This window comes from Henckelia pumila, chromosome 3, assembly GCF_033568475.1.
Source record: "Henckelia pumila isolate YLH828 chromosome 3, ASM3356847v2, whole genome shotgun sequence".
Taxonomy (NCBI): Eukaryota; Viridiplantae; Streptophyta; class Magnoliopsida; order Lamiales; family Gesneriaceae; genus Henckelia; species Henckelia pumila.
The window spans coordinates 183,917,170-183,933,964 of NC_133122.1; the positions used below are offsets into that span (position 1 = coordinate 183,917,170).

At 36.3% G+C, this 16,795-nt stretch overlaps 4 protein-coding genes across 5 annotated transcripts; 1 reads left to right on the forward strand and 3 right to left on the reverse strand.

Annotated features, from left to right (window-relative positions):
- Positions 1-153: 153 nt before the first annotated feature.
- Positions 154-1,467, forward strand: LOC140886912 (acidic endochitinase-like). The gene has a single exon (XM_073293824.1). It carries the CDS (start codon positions 396-398, stop codon positions 1,335-1,337), a length of 942 nt encoding a protein of 313 aa, XP_073149925.1. The 5' UTR covers positions 154-395; the 3' UTR covers positions 1,338-1,467.
- On the reverse strand, positions 1,119-6,932 carry LOC140886911 (U1 small nuclear ribonucleoprotein 70 kDa-like). Of its 2 annotated transcripts, XM_073293822.1 has the most exons (12): positions 6,690-6,932; positions 6,285-6,399; positions 6,082-6,161; positions 5,674-5,749; positions 5,396-5,460; positions 5,247-5,309; positions 3,817-3,898; positions 3,570-3,732; positions 3,125-3,190; positions 2,271-2,930; positions 1,749-1,875; positions 1,143-1,257 (listed from the first exon to the last, which is right to left on the reverse strand). In XM_073293822.1, the coding sequence occupies exons 1-11, from the start codon at positions 6,786-6,788 to the stop codon at positions 1,791-1,793; spliced, it is 1,554 nt and encodes a 517-aa protein (XP_073149923.1). In that variant the 5' UTR covers positions 6,789-6,932; the 3' UTR covers positions 1,143-1,257; positions 1,749-1,790. The 2 variants fall into 2 exon arrangements, with proteins under 2 accessions (XP_073149924.1, XP_073149923.1); XM_073293823.1 differs by lacking the exon at positions 1,749-1,875 and having other exon boundaries at positions 1,119-1,257; positions 6,690-6,931.
- Positions 6,933-7,693: 761 nt separating this feature from the next.
- LOC140890127 (uncharacterized) lies at positions 7,694-9,142 on the reverse strand. Its single transcript, XM_073297886.1, has 3 exons — positions 8,975-9,142; positions 8,618-8,923; positions 7,694-8,311 (listed from the first exon to the last, which is right to left on the reverse strand). The coding sequence occupies exons 1-3, from the start codon at positions 9,140-9,142 to the stop codon at positions 7,694-7,696; spliced, it is 1,092 nt and encodes a 363-aa protein (XP_073153987.1).
- Positions 9,143-10,817: 1,675 nt separating this feature from the next.
- LOC140890128 (uncharacterized) lies at positions 10,818-12,161 on the reverse strand. The gene is made up of 2 exons (XM_073297887.1): positions 11,533-12,161; positions 10,818-11,319 (listed from the first exon to the last, which is right to left on the reverse strand). Exons 1-2 carry the CDS (start codon positions 12,159-12,161, stop codon positions 10,818-10,820), a joined length of 1,131 nt encoding a protein of 376 aa, XP_073153988.1.
- Between the last annotated feature and the right edge of the window lie 4,634 nt (positions 12,162-16,795).

A 16,795-nucleotide genomic window follows, 5' to 3' on the forward strand; every position in this document is an offset into this window, starting at 1 on the left:
ACAATAGAAAACGAACACTAGCCCTTTTAAGCTGAAAAACCAAATTATATTCCTTATAAAATTGCATGTGAGCTTGAAAATGCAAATCAGTTACCTTTTTCATGTAAGCAAATGATCCATTCATGAAAAATTACCAAATTATAATGGTCACGATTTGGTTTATGGTTTGTATTAATTCAACTTTATATGACAATGAAATCAACCTTATATTAGACTTGAGATCACCCATATGTTAACAAATGAAAAAGGCCACACCAGTATTCAATAGATAAACAGCAGCAGCCCGTGCACGCTAAGCAGATCAATTCACAACATTGCCGAAACAAAACTCCAAATCTGATCCAAGACTCTCTTTTGTCCTTAACCCTCCACATTTACTATATAAACTCGACAATATGCCCCAAACTCCTGCACAGAAACAACTGAATATCTCACCAAAATCAAGAAACTGCTCGATCTCGATGGCTCCGATTCCATTGACGGTAATCTTCTTATCCATTTTTCTCGTACTTAACCATTCTGATGCCGGAAAAATCTCCATCTACTGGGGTCAAAACGGAAATGAAGGCACTTTAGCTGAAACTTGTGCCACCGGAAACTACCAATTCGTAAACTTAGCGTTTCTCCCCACATTTGGCAATGGCCAGACTCCCATGATCAATCTTGCTGGTCACTGTGATCCCTACACCAATGGCTGCACTCATTTGAGTTCTGAAATCAAATCATGTCAAGCAAAAGGCATAAAAGTGATGCTCTCAATCGGAGGAGGAGCCGGAAGCTATTACCTCTCCTCCGCTGAGGATGCCAGACAAGTTGCAACATATCTTTGGAATAATTTTTTGGGCGGAAAATCGTCATCTCGCCCATTAGGAGAAGCCGTTCTCGATGGAATTGACTTTGACATTGAGGGAGGGACCAATCTTTACTGGGACGATTTGGCGCGATACCTTTCAAACTATGGAAAGAGGGACAAGAAAGTGTACTTGACTGCAGCACCACAGTGTCCATTCCCGGACTATTATGTCGGAAACGCTCTTCAAACTGGTCTTTTTGACTATGTATGGGTACAGTTCTACAACAACCCTCCTTGCCAGTTTTCTTCTGGTATGAAGAGCTTCGAAGAAGCTTGGAAAGATTGGAATTCTATTCCAGCGGCCAAGATATTCTTGGGTTTACCGGCATCACCGCAGGCTGCAGGAACTGGATTTGTACCAGTAAGTGATCTTGCTTCACAAGTGCTTCCAGCAATAAAGGGTTCTGCAAAATACGGAGGTGTGATGCTGTGGGATAGGTATCATGATACCGGCTACAGTTCTTCCATCAAGAACGATGTTTGATCAGTTTTCCCAGTTCAGTGGCATGTATTGTAAACTATTCAATATTTGTGTCTTCACGTGTGTATCACTATATGTGTATTTGTATTGGCGTCTTTTGTGAAATAATAGTGTGAAGTTTTGTTAATACGTATCTTTTTATTGGCGTCTTCCTAAAACCCTAGTAGTAAAGCATTTCATCTTGCACTGCACTTGCGTTGCGTCTGATATATATTTGGACCTCTTCAAATTTTCTGTATGCCCTTCAAAAGATGTTTCTAATCGATCATATATACCTTTTTTTTCATAGATATTAATTTCATATATTAATTTAGGATTATCTTCTTTCTACTTAAGAACCAAGAACTTTACAATTTAATAATAACGCAAAACGAATTGATTCGTCCAAGGTGTATATATTATTAGCTATCATACCTTCCAATTAAGGGTTATGCAAACGATGGGGATGTTATGGGATCATGATACTGGCTGCAGTCTTCTACCAAGAACCCTTTTTTGAAAAATTTCTTTGCTGCAGCTTATGATGAATCCATTTCTAGCCCTGAAAAACAGTATGTGTGTTCTAGAGTTGTGAATATGTGAATCATGCTCTAGCTTTTCCAGAGTACTGGAATTAGCGCTATACGCATTCTTCTTGTCCAGTAAACAGAAAACAACATATATCAAATCAAGTGATTAGGAGCACTGAGTGTAGAATTCGTGATTATGTAAAAGTTGCCAGATGAGTTAATCCAACTCCAAAACAACAGATAGTAAAATCATAAAGAAGATGATGATAAAATCTATATATAAAAAAAGAGATGATTGTCTAGTTGAAACACATAAAAGACAAACCATAAATTCATGATACAACCCAGAAGTACATAACCATGTTCAATCCAAGCAAGGTCTTAAATCGTACTTGTAACGTACTTGTATATATAAAGTTAATCTGACCTCAGATTATCCCTTCCTTTAGGATCAGATGCTGCTCGGTGGTATCCATAATCATCATCCATCTGATCATCGTGATCATCATCACGGTCAGCTTCCCTATAACGGTCATAATCACGCTGGCCATCTTGATCGTTGTACTGTCCTCGACCATGGTGCTCATAGTAGTGTCCACGATCGTGCTCAGTTTCTGAATACCCATGTCCATGTTCAGGCTGATCAGGCCACCCACGATTATCTTCTGCTTCTGCACCATCATAATCTCGATCTCTAGAGCCGCGGTCTCTTTCATGTTTAGAATCAACACGATCTTGGTCATGGTCATGGTCGTGAGGACGTCCTCTGTCGTAGTCATCCCCGACTTCATTATCCCTGTCTCGGTCCCTTTCCCTTTCCCTATCACGATGACGGTCATGGCCACGTTCCCTATCACGGTTTCGTTCCTTCTCACGTTCCCGACCACGATCACGGGTTCGATCCCTCTCCCGATCTCGACCATGGTCTCTCTCCCTGTCCCTTTCCCGGTCTCTGTCTCTATTTCTGTCACGATTCCTATGATGCCTATCATCTCTATGGTCACGGTCCTTTGGTCTATCATTTGATAGCTCACGGGACCTTTCCCGCTCTCTCTCCTTCTCCCTCCCCCGATCCCGAGATTTCTCCCTATCCATAAGGATATCAGCCAGAAATGAAATTTAGATCATAAAATGCCAATAGGTATTACATTAAAAGAATGGAAAATTTGCAATATCTACCAAAATCAACAGATAATGAAAGATCTAGTTTCGTCAAGTTTAGCAGTATATAAGCAATAATTTGTATACGCTGTAATTAGGCTAAAACAGTGATAATGTTACCTATCTCCTTCATCTCGAACTCTTGGCTCCTCAGACACAGATATTCCTCCAGACTGCAGTTGCTCTCTAAAAAAACAGAAGATAATGATTATCATTATGCACTCAATACAACATGAATGTCATGGTGCCATAAGCATGACAAGAAGTATAATATAACAGAAATTAACTTGAGGTGTTTGGAAATAAACATGAGCATTCAGAAAAATTGCTTTACAGCATAAAATGAACAGAATTAAACTTCCACGCAAATTTGCATGGAAAACATTCATTATGACTTATGAGCTGATCATGAAACCTGTAAGATCTCAGCCTCAAGAGATTAAAGATGACAGGGACCAACTATCTTTCAAAGTTCAAAATAAAATAAAGATAGATTCTTCTTGGCATCATCAAGAAATTTTTAAGCGTGAGTTAGTTTAAAAGTGCCTGCGGATAAAAGCATTACCTTCCTGGATACTTCTGGCTAAGCTCTCCACTACCAACCCGAGTTGTTCCAAGCCCACCGCCAAGCCTTCGAGGTCGCCAATTTGGAACAGTTCTACCACGTTCAACATCCACAAACACCCTTCTGTTATCAATTTTTTTGCTGTCTGCTTGCTTATATGCCGCTGCATGACATATGAACAAATATATTATTAACTGTCAGATTACAGGGGAGAAAAACAAAAAGGGAATCATGGCCATGGAAAAACCTTTCATATCTCGTGTATGTGTATACTCGATAAAAGCATAACCCCGGGGTTTACTTGTCTCTTTATCTGTAATCAAGCTAATCTGAAACTCAAAAGGATAAGATCAGGAAGCTATATTTGAACAACTGAGATAATACAAAAATACAGAAGTTTTTTAATAATTGTTTTAATTTTGTAAGAATTCGATTATAATGCCTATGGGCACGGCAGACAGGCACTGCGCCTAATTAGCCGTGCTCACCTTTAATCATAGAGCTCCCAGGCGAGATGCATCACCATCACTGCTAGAGTTGTGATAAAACAGAGGCCCATTTACCAGAAGCTATGTAAACTAACCTCCCCTTACCCGGGGTTTTTACTTAAACCAATCAAATAACTGTGAATGATAGATCGATAACCCATATAACTTTTTATTTGTACAGCGCTTTTACAGCCTTTGAATCAGAAAATAAGAATTCAGTAGCAATAAAGGTAGTGCATATTAAAAGTAGAAGAGAGATGTTATACTCCCAGTGTGTTTTACCCTGTGCAGGAAAAAGTTGCCTCCCACGTTTGTTGAAATAATGACCAAAAGAAAAGGCTTCAAAGCATACAGATTAAAATTTCACCTTCGAAGGGATGAGATGCACATCCCATCCAGTTTTAAATAGTACACAAGATAATCAATGCAAATAAGCACCAATCCAGGAAATTTTCCCTCTTACCAAGTTTGATACTTACACAATGAGCTATATGGTTGGATTCGTGCTAATACTATACCACCCTCCTAGCTTTGAAAAGATTTCCGGGTCAAAAAGCCACAAGGGATAAAAGAATTAGCAAAATAACCCAACTGCAATTAGTTGAACCGAAGTTACAGCTCGGGTTACTACCTTTCGGTTTGATCAATCCAGTCATGATTCCAGTGAAGAAATGAGAATGATTCTAACTAATGAGCATAAATGATGAGATGATAATATGATTTGGATGCACACGTTCAGCCAAAATGAATAAATCCAAGCCCGTAATAAATTATCTGACCAGACCAAATCAGTCAAAATGAATGCAAATGTAATTTCCTGGAAAATGAGACAGAAATCCCAATGTTTATCTATCTAGGCGAAAAATACAAAGATTTCATACTTCACTGGATGCAAGAAACTTCAAACCATTCTGATTTCCGGTCCAGAGAGACCAAATTTCCCAGTAATTCAGTTGTTACAACTTTGTTTTATTTGAATTCCATTAGATAATATCATAAATAATTATTCATCTTTCTCTTGCATTAATGAAGGTGCTGAAGGGAAACCAATTTAGTGTGAAAGACTGGAAGTTTTGAAACCTTTCAACAGTTGAAACAAAGACGAACGATAGTATTATGATCAATGTAAAACTCTTACCAACCCAAAAGATAACCTGAGCCCCATTCAGGGGTTCTATACAATACCTACCCTCTTGATTGGGCCATAAGCCTCAAATTCCCTTTTGATCCTGCTCTCAGATGTCTCATAATTCTGGGGAAAAAACATGAAATGGGTCAACCTACGAAATACAATAAACAAAGGAGTACAACTGATTAATTGAGAAAAGGAGGACTCACAAGCCTAGCAACAAACAATGTTTTGTAAGGATCTCCAGAAATATTTGGGTCGTTATTTGGATCATCTGCAGATAAAATCACATGAGATTATAAGTTCAGCAAGGACTAGTAGTCACAGAGTTTGAAAAAGTCCAGTAGCTACAGTTATTGTCTATCATGATGAAGATACAATTTTGAAAACAAACAAATAAACGAATAAGTATAACAAGTATACGCCGCCAACGGGTGCAATGGTGCAAGCTATGATCATTTTTAGATTCAAGGGAAGTTGTAATTACATCTCTCAAACTCATCTGCAGCCTTTTTGGCTCCTTCCTCCAGCCGTATTGCATGAATCCTGGCCCTTCTTTGTGCCTTGATACGAGAAGGTAGTCAATAGAAAAAAATCCAACATGTAAGAAGTGAATGCTGTGATGCCGAACTTTACTATAAGAGCAACATTAAAGTCCATGATAGGAACTGATAATTACAAATGAAAAACAGTGATTTCAACTCTTCAATTCCTTGTTACAATGAATAAGGTTTATTATATTTGCAAATTGCAGGGGTTGAGGTACGCATATGCAGATTTTCCATTGTTCAACAAATCTAAGTCAAATCATAGCATGGATAGATCAAATAGTTCCTAATATAACAAAAAAATGTACAAACGTATGAACTTTGACATTCACATGGAAAAGTCTTACCGGAGTCTCACCCTTCTGAACAGGGGTTGCATACTCAGGATCGCCAGGATTTGCAAATTCACTAACTAATTGTGCCACACCTGAATCAAATAAGAACACAAGGACAAAAATCACCCCATAAGAATCCGTAGTTTGAATTGCCCGTGATGAATAATTCTTCAATAGACCTTTCAACAAAACTGAACTGTTAAAACAACAACTACCGGTATATGGAGGGCATTTCCTCTTCTCTGGAGGTGGTTTGTACACCAACGGCTGACGTGGCTCAAACAACTTCAGAAGATTATTTGTTAAGCCAGTGGGGTGACTTTGACCAATCTGGAACAATGACAATTAACGAAATCGCCAATTATGAATTATAGCATAAGAAATACAGTCAGTATCACCCATTTACAGATGAACACCCGTACCCCATGAAAATCAGAACAACACTCCTCAAGTCAAAACCTTTCAAGTAAAATTAACATTTCCAAAAACTAGTCAAACTCGCTAACGGCAACCATGCTCACATAAAATCTAGTACTATCAACATAATGGCCCAAATCAAATTAGCGAACCTGAAATCCTAATATATAAGAAAAAAAGACATCAGGCCACGAAGATAGTACCAGTTTAAGTTGCAAAACATTGGCGCGGTTCTGAGCCTTGGTACGGCCTTGAACGGCGGCGTTCTGATCGCGTATCATGGCGTCGCCGTAATCTCCCATCTCCAGATAGATGCCCGAGGGGTAGGGTTTTTCGCGCTGATCGGAAAGGAGGCGGCAGAAAATTCACGAATCGTAACTCCACGGTGGACAACCGAGGAGGGTTTCAAGGGTTAAGTGGATTCTCGGCTCTAAGCCAGCCAGCTGAATTTTGACACGTGTCAATAAGTTATTTTATTTACATATATATTCAGATCTCGGTGATTGATGGTAAATTACATCTAGTTACCCAGCAAACTGCAATAAAATTAGGGAAACGCTATAAAATTATTTATTCATTTTATTTGAAAATTTTCTTTTCATAAAATATTAAAATTTTTGTGTAATTTTAAGTACAATGTGTAATTCTTCGTATACATGTAGCATCACCAATATCTGAAGATTTATCAATATAAGCTATGTTCACTAATTTCGGTGATTTTTATGACCCACTCAACCAATATTTAGTTCATTTGAAATCCAAAATTGAAAATCAAAATTGTGACCGCTCTTCTCGGTAGTTCAAAAAGTTCTCTCCATTTTTTCATTGTAGAAAGTTCTCTCCATGTTGCCCTCCGTCGCTCGCCAAATATTGGACCCACCATCTCAAGCTTTCACTAACGCCACTTTTGCCACGGTCACATCGTTGTCGCCGTTACCGGAGTTCTCTACCCGTGAAGTAAACAAATCTCTTTTGATTCATGATTTTTATTTTTAAAAAATTATCATTTATTATTCAAAAATATTTGATATTTTTTTTTTTGAATAAAAAGAAGAATTTTATAACTCCACAAAATCAGAAATTACATTAGAAATCAAAGAAGGTGATGGAATAATCCTGCCTTCATAACCAGACAAAGAACCAGCCGTTTAGCCAAAGCATGAGCCGCATAATTCGCTGATCTACGTGCAAAAGAGAAAACACAAGATTATAAGTCTAACGCTAGGACTAAACAATCTTCCAAAATCAAACCATGGCTAGAAGCATCCCCTGATGGGTTAATAAGAGCATTAATAACCACAAGCGCATTCGATTCGACAATCACATTCGAAACATTAGTATCCTTTATCCAGCTCAAAGCCTCACGAATGCCCAGCGCTTCTGCCGTAGACGGAGAAAAAGACCCAAGAATAACACCATGAATAGCAGCTACAACCAACCCAAGATGATCCCGTAAGATACAGCCAAAACCCATCCTTGGAGGATTCTCAAATAAAGCGGCATCAACGTTGCATTTAAGAGAAGGATAAGGTGGTTTTAACCAATGAACATTAGCCAAAGACTCTTGAGGCAGACTCAAAGAAGAGTGCCTCTGATGCGCAAACCCCCACTGAGAAAGCAAATCCAATGCAAATTGAAGAATTAAAGCTGCTGATTTATGTTTAGCATTCCAAACTACTTCATTTCTATTAAGCCAAATACTCCATAATACCACTGCCACCACTTCTAATTCTGCTCCACCACTATGCATCACCCACTGATTCCACCAATCACTAATTGACCCTGTGACCCCATGTATCTTCCAAGAGAAGTGAGATTCCAGACACTACGCGCAAAAGGGCAAGAAACTAAAGTATGTAACTCATCCTCCGGATCATGGCGACAAATGGGACACCACTCAACAACATCGACTCGACGTCGTTTTAATGCCACCATCGTTGGGAGACAAAAATAAAGGGTTCTCCAAAGAAAATTCTTAACTTTAGCAGGGACCTTCCAACAGATGGAAACTGGAGAGATGTCAACAGTCTATATCCGCTCTTGACAGTATAATGACCATTACGATCGTCACCCCAGCACCAACTATCCTCACTACCTCTTCTACTCAGTGGGACAGAACAAATTAACTCACATCCCTCTCTTCAAAAAGATCATAAAGAATATCCAAATCCCACCTACCATCCTCCAACGAACGCAGAGAGTTTACAGTTGATCTCTGCAGAGTAGCCGGGCAAGTAAAAACAATATAAGGGAAATCAGGGTCTGGAAGCCATGGCTGTCCCCAAATCAAAGTATCAATGCCCGTACCTATACGAATTCTGGCCCCTTTCCTAATCAAATCCTGCGTTGACAAAATGCTACGCCACACATAGCTGGGATTAGATCCAATCTTAGCTTCAAAAAAATTCGAACGAGGATAATATCTGGCCTTGATGACCTGAGACATTAAAGAGTTAGGCTCAGTAACTAGTTTTCAGCTTTGTTTTGCCAACAAGGCCTGATTGTACTCATGAATTTTCCTGAATCCTAGACCTCCATATGCCTTGTGAGCTGTGAGAGTATCCCAACTCTTCCAGTGTAGGCCACCTCTGTTGTGGCTTAAAGACCCCCACCAGAAAGTTATGTTGTACTTATGCCACATCACATATGTTTTCATGTAACCAGATGGCCCATGAAGACATATAATTATTTTATGTGGACAGTATATTAGTAACTATCTTATTTTTCCTTCGAAAAAGTCAATTTGAAATTTTGGTGAAAAATGTGCTAACGTTGGACTTAAATAAATTGAAAAGATGGATAGATCAAGACATCTTATGACATGGGAAATTCTATACGAAATGCACAAAAGAATTAGAAATTGTGAGGAAAAAAAAAAACTCTGAATGACGACAACTTTGAGTAATTAATACTTTTAGCAATTTTTTACCATTTAGAGTTATATTTTTTGTTATACATGTACTTGATTGGAGACAATATTGAACATGTTGAAATGACAAATTCATTTTTTTTTTGTGGGAACCCGCAGCCGTTACTTTTCGGTGCGCTCTGGGTAAATCCCCGGACTAACGCAATAGCCTGCAAACTACGCTAATCAGGTAAACTATACTAGACAAACCCTGTGCGATATGCTAGTTCAAGAAAATGTTGACAGGAGGACATTATTGAACATGTTGAAATGGCAAATTCAAAATATGTGATTCTTGAGAATTTTTCGTAACTATCTACAAGTTCTGTAGTGGATGAGTTGGAGAGTTGATGATTATTGGTAAAAAAGTGAAAAATATTGAAAATATTAATCTATTGTATAAAAAAACACATGAATGTTGAGAATGCGGATTTTCTGCTTTAAATCATCATATTATAAATAATTCGAATAAGGAGTTTTTTTTTTCTTAAATGTGGAGTAGATGACGACAATAGGGTTATGAATTTTATATATATATAAAATTGCTAGTTGATATTAACATAGCTCAGCTGCCAAGACTATTTTTGTCAATAGGTTTCAAGTTCGATTCCCTCAACTTTCATTTCTATTCTCAATTTTGTTTTGTGTTTTTAAAATTTTAAATTAAATAATTGGTCTCCATTGGGCTAATGAGTCTACATACAATATTTTTTAATTGAACCAATTTCTTTCTCTATTATTGACTCAAATTAAATAATTTAACTTTTGTCTTTTCGTTTATTGATAAGCGTTAACTTCTCTTCCAAAACCAAAATTCAACTTTTTAAATTTTATTTTCATGAAGTTTTTTCGTACTCAAAATTATCTACAAAATTAGTAAAAAATATTTTCTGTACTCTAAATTAAAATTTTAAAATACAATATAAAATGACACAAAAAAAAAGTTTATGAGTTTTATTAAGTTAAAATGTGATTTTTTTAGTAGTGACGGATCTCTATGGTCTTTGAAATTTTTTAAAATCTTATATATATATATATATATATATATATATATATATATATATATATATTGATTGACACTCTAAGACCATCTCCAGCAGTTGACACTAAAATAGTGCCACATTTTACACTATTATAGTGCAATCCATATTTTATCTCCAGCAGTCTTCACCAAATCTCTACACCAAAAGAATATTTCATAATATTCTTTATTTTTACATATATTTTATAATTTATTTTTATTATACAAATTAATGTGGTAAATTTAATTAAAAATTATATGAATTCGTATATTATTTATTAATTAACATTTTTAAGTTGAGTTAAATAACAACAAAATTAAAATATAATATTGCATAATAATATTTATTCAACGAACACACAGTTACATGGTAAAAAAAACGCACTTACACATTCAACGACATTAATTTTCTGCATTAGAAAATGTTTTCCATAAATGATCAATCAATGCATTTCGAAGGGCGATATGGGCATCCACATTTCTAATGATTTTATATCGACCAATAAATTGCTGAAATCGACTATTTTCATTCTCTGCATTTTCAATATTCGGAATAGGTACTTCTGTCACATCTTCGATCGGTGCATCAAGATTTCGTTCATACTCAACTACCATATTATGCATTATTATGCATGCAGTCATTATATCATGCAAATCACTTTTGCTCCAAAAACGTGATGGGTTTGCCACAATTGCGAAACGACTTTGAAGAACTCCGAATGCACGTTCAACATCTTTTCTACACACTTCTTGTTTTGTTGCAAAATATTTTTTTTTTGGAGCACATGGATCATGAATTGTTTGTACAAGCGTTGAACATTTTGGGTATATATTATCAGATAAATAATACTCCATATTGTATTCTATTCCTTGAAGAACAAAGTGCGCCGGGGGAGCAATACCTCTAGTAAGGTCAGAGAAAAGATGAGATGTCTCTAAAACATTAATATCATTGTTAGATCCGGGCATACCAAAATATGCATGCCAAATCCAAAGATCATAGTCCGCTACCACTTCAAGAATTATTGTTGGAGATCCACTGCGACCTGCATATTGTCCTGCCCAAGCTGTTGGACAATTTTTCCACCTCCAGTGCATACAATCTAGGCTACCTAACATTCTTGGGAAGCCACGTTGCTCCCCAATATGAAGTAGTCTAGCAATATCATTAGCAGTAGGCGATCTTAAATATTGCCCTTTAAATATCTCCACAATAGCACGACAAAATCTTTTTACGCATTCAATTGCAGTAGACTCACCAATTTTGATATACTCATCAGTTGCATCTGCTGGTAATGCATATGTTAGTATCCGGAATGCAGCCGTGACTTTTTGAAGTGTAGTTAAGCCTAGTTTCCCGGCTGCATTTCTTCGTTGCACAAAATAACTATCATGATTTTGAACAGCATCCACAATATGAAGAAATAAAATTCGAGACATTCGAAATCGTCGACGAAACATTTCTTCATTATATGTTGGATTTTCAACAAAGTAGTCGTTGAAGAGGTTTTGAGCAGCATTTTCTCGATCACGATAGATTGTTCTACGACCAGGAACTGAACCACCATGCGTAATATTGGCATTTTGATGTCTTACACTCTCACATAGGATAATATTGTTATTGTGAATTTGTGGAGCTATCAAATGCTCTTCTTTGATATAACTATCTTTGAGATCATCAAGATCACCATTAGATGAGCTAGAAGAGGAAGATGGAAATAAAGGGCTGAAAACTTGTGAATTCATTTTCGTGGATATTGGATAAATTATTATTGCGTATGCTCATTATATAGACCATCCATCATATTTTTCTTTTAATCTAAACCGATGGATTATTATCTTATCTAGGAAATCTAATCGTACAATCTAGGTCGTCCATAGGATTTTCTCTTAATCTACATCGTCGGATTGTTATCATATCCAGAAAATTCAATGATAAAATCTAGAGCGTCCATCAAAGTATCTTTAAATCTATACCGTTGGATTGTTATCTTATCCAGAAAATCCAATCATACAATCTATATCGTTCATCATATTTGCTTTTAATCTGAACTGTCGAATTATAATCTTATCCAGGAAATCTAATCCTACAGTCTAGATTGTCCATCAGGTTCTCTTTTAATCAATACCATATGATTGTCATCTTAAGCCATAAATTTTTTTGTTATAAATATAAGTTATCTTGGAGTGCAAAATTATAATTTCTAAATATCATTTCTTTTAGTTTTTTCTCTCTCAAATGGCATCCTCTCGTGGTGAGAATTATGCAATTGACGAAGATAAACATCTTTGTCGTGTCTACATAAAAATCTCGCAGGATCCAATTATTGGACGAAACCAAAACAAAAATCAACTTTGGTCTCATGTGACAGAAACATACAACTCAGGGAAAGCAAACTCAATGCCCGAATGAAGCCAAAGGTCATTACAACTCGAATGCAAACTATGAACAGTGCAGTTTCAAAATTAAATGGATGCATACAACAAGTTGAATACATGAACCCAAGTGGTGCCTCTGATCAAGATATCGTGAGTAATAGTTTGAATGCTATATTTTTTCTATGTTTATATCTTCTAATTTTTTGTATTATAATTTTATACGTAGATTGATCGTGCAAAACAATTAATGACGCTAGATCGTAAATATAAGAAAGGGTTCGCGTTTGACCATGTCTGGCCCCTTCTCAAAGATCTGGAGAAGTTTTCCAACTTCTCTCAAAGAACGCAAAGGACGTCTTCCCATTCTGATACAATGCCGGAGTCACCCATATCTTCCGATAATCCCGAGTTATCTTCATTTTCTATCAATCTAAGTGATGAAAATGTTGGTGGTGGCTCATCATCAAAGCGACCAGAAGGGGTGAAAAAATCCAAACTGAAGAGAAAGAAAGATGAAGATATGTCTAAATTGGTCAGCACAATCCAAGAAGAAAATAAAAAACTTTGAGATTTATTAGCTAATACAGCCACAAAAAAAGAAGAAACCATTAGTTTTCAAAAGAGGAAAGTTGAAGTGTCTCAATGGCATGGGGAAAATAAAATATTACTGATGGATGTTGATTTTATCTCTGATCCCCGTCGACGGGAGTTTATTCGCAAGGAACAGGAAAAAATTATGCAGAAAAGAGAAGAAGAACAACAATCAGGATCTAATAATAACGTCGACATGTTTGAACAATATTTGAGATATCTTGGAGGTTCCGGCAGTGGTCTTCCAGATTATTAGATAAAATAATGTACTTTTGATTCTAGTTTTGGTTTTCAGTGATTTTAAAGAAAATGAAAATTTGGTGGCGAGATTCATCATTTTACACGAATCAAGATTTGTGTCATCTGATTTTCAATATTTTAAATATTTTCACACTCAATACAAAGTTTTATGAAGTGTTGTAAATGGCGGGAGGTGGTGGCGGGGCGGTCCGTGACCGCCTACCGCCTCGGCCGTATTGTTTTTAGCATTTTTTATATGTAATCATATATAATAATCATATTTATTATACAACACCTCATAATCTCAAACAATATCATTAGACTTTGATTTAAATTATGCAAAAGTATGTTAAATATACAAAACCTAACCTAAAGGCTTACCCATGGCGGGCGGAGCGGGCCTTTGTGGTTGATGGTGAGAAGACTTGAAGCAAAAGTGGAAAACAAAAGAAAGTGGGTAGTGTTATAACTAGGGTTTTAAAATTGGTATACTTTGATTAGGTTTTTAAAATTGGTAGACTTTGACTAGATTTTTAAATTTAGTTGACTTTGACATTTGACTGAAATTTAAAATTTGTTGACCGCATTGGCCGTCTCACCCGCCTGAGCGTCCGCCACCGCCGCTCGCCCTCCGGACAACTTGGGGCCGCCTGAAGAGGCCGCCTGATGCCAAGGCGGGGCGGTCGAGGGCCGCCTACCGCCATTTAAAACACTGGTTTTATGTAACTAATACATAGATCACAAGTTTGAAGAGCGAAATTGGCGACCCCTACTGAAAATTGGTAGTTTCGTTGTCGCCACACACCGCCGTCACCTAGTAAATGGCGTCCCTCGAACTTGATATCCTGGATCCGCCCCTGTTTAAGGTTACAACAAATTGTCAAAGAAAATTAAATTTATTTATAAATTGATTTCTCATTAAATTTTTTTATACATATTGTTTACGGATATAATGAATAATGATAATAATTGATGGTAGCTTGATATTGAAGAATACTACGGGAGAAAATTGATGTCGAATATGTGATGTTATTTTATTTTGAGGTTTATTTGGTGATTATCAATAATTTTAATGAAGAAAATTTTGTAGTTGATGATATAATCAAGTGGACTTATCTTGTGTCAAGTTTGATCGGTTGAATTTTAAAAGTTGAACAAACATGTATTCTTCGCACTCATGCATCGATCCATCATTAATCAAATACCTCAAATAGAGCGTCAATCGTGAGATTTTCCGTAAGTCACATGACAACATACATAAGGAAAAAAACAATACATAGAAAATGGGACTAACATAGAAACTTGCACCTGCAAAAATCGCCCAACTTCGAGTCGTCATAGAGGATATCGGGAGTGATTTTCTGCTCAACAGAGCTTGGATTTAGGGATTTGGGTCGTGGCTAGCTGCAGGGCGGTCGGGAACTCTTTATGGCACTGCATGGTGGCGGCGATGCAAAAGAAACAAGAAAAATCAGAAGATGTAAGAAATAATATTGATAGGTTAACGGGTCGCCTACGACCCATGATGGCTGACCCGAACCAAGTCATTTAAATAATTAATTTGAATTTATTGGAAGGAGTGGTTATTTCCTCAATGAAATAACCTTCACAACTTCCATTGTTTTTACATCATCCGATATACATCCATGAGAAAGCATTGAGAGGGCCGTGCTTCAATTTCATTAATTTATGCAAGAATAATCATATCACATTTATTTAGCATTTGGATTCTGAAACTTGACTCCTTTCCATTTGTGATTGACGTCGGACCATCGAATCGCTATTATCATCGAAAGAGAAGTTAGTAAATCAACTACAAACGATCCTATATCGAATCATTTGTTATATTCGATGTGTTTCGATATATTCGAATTAGATTTTCGTCATTGGTATCAGAGCCTGCGTTAGTTGATATTCTAACTTGTTTTTGATGCAATGACATGCATTCTTTGTGATTCGGATGTAGTGGATTTGCATGGTTCATCAAACATTTGGAATGTGATTCGAACGTACTGGATTTATTTCTGGTTCATGAAACATTTGGAAACTGCAATTTGCATTTAAGAAATTTTTTTAATGGCAATAGTGCATGCAATAGAGTAACGACATACATGTTTAATTGTTTTTTTGTTCAAATGTTACATGATTGTACAGATAGAAAATAGTATTTTTGTTTCTGATTTGAATGTGAATTTTCAACCGTACGTACATTTAAAACAAAGTTTTCATAAGAACAAAGCAGCATGGCACTTGTGAATGAAAATTCATGTATATATATTACGTGTCTAGAGTAGAACATTTGATTCAAAAAGTTGAAGTACACCTATATTTTTTTTAAGACCGAGCCGATGAGCAAATTTTATCCTATAAATAAAAATTGGTGTACTGTGTTTTTTTATGTCATTTTTTTTATCAATGTTTAAATGTGAACCATAATAAGAGTTTCACGTGTTTAATATCAAAGAAAATTAGCCAATAAGATTGAGAATGAGAGATATTGTATGAAAATTTTCATCTTGAATATTAAATATTATGGTTGGTTTTGTGTCCAATATAATATTTACTCTTGAGTAGAATTAGACACACTCTTTACATCCTCCAGGGAGACGCTAAAGTTTGAAGAGCACCGGAACGCATTGCTAAGTTGCACGTGTTAAAGCATTATAAAATGGATCACATTCACAATATGCCTCAACATATTAAAGTTTGGGAGGACAAACGTTTAGATCTTGTACATTTGGGTCATTATTTTCGACATGTTGATGTAGTTTGAATACTGAGGGATTCCCTGTCTGGACGTTGGAAGAGCATAATTGATAACATACTCAACCAAAGGGGATCGAAGATCTTCCTTAGTGAGTTACAATAATTATTGATTAAATATGGAGGAAAGAGATAGAACTCGAGATGAAGAAGTAATTATCTTTAAGGATAAATACTGATGCTCGTCTCTTGTCTACATATGCATATTTGGAATTTATTGAGATATTCCAAGTTAAGTGGGAGGTTTAGGCCGGAAGAATTTGAGTGATTCCCATCTAAAATCAATTTATATAATTTTTTTTTTGTAATTTTGAGGTTAAATTATGATGATGCAACATTAGGATTGTAGATGATGATTGAGAACTTAGTGAACTTTCGAGTCTATGTCTTATGTTAAATCATCATAG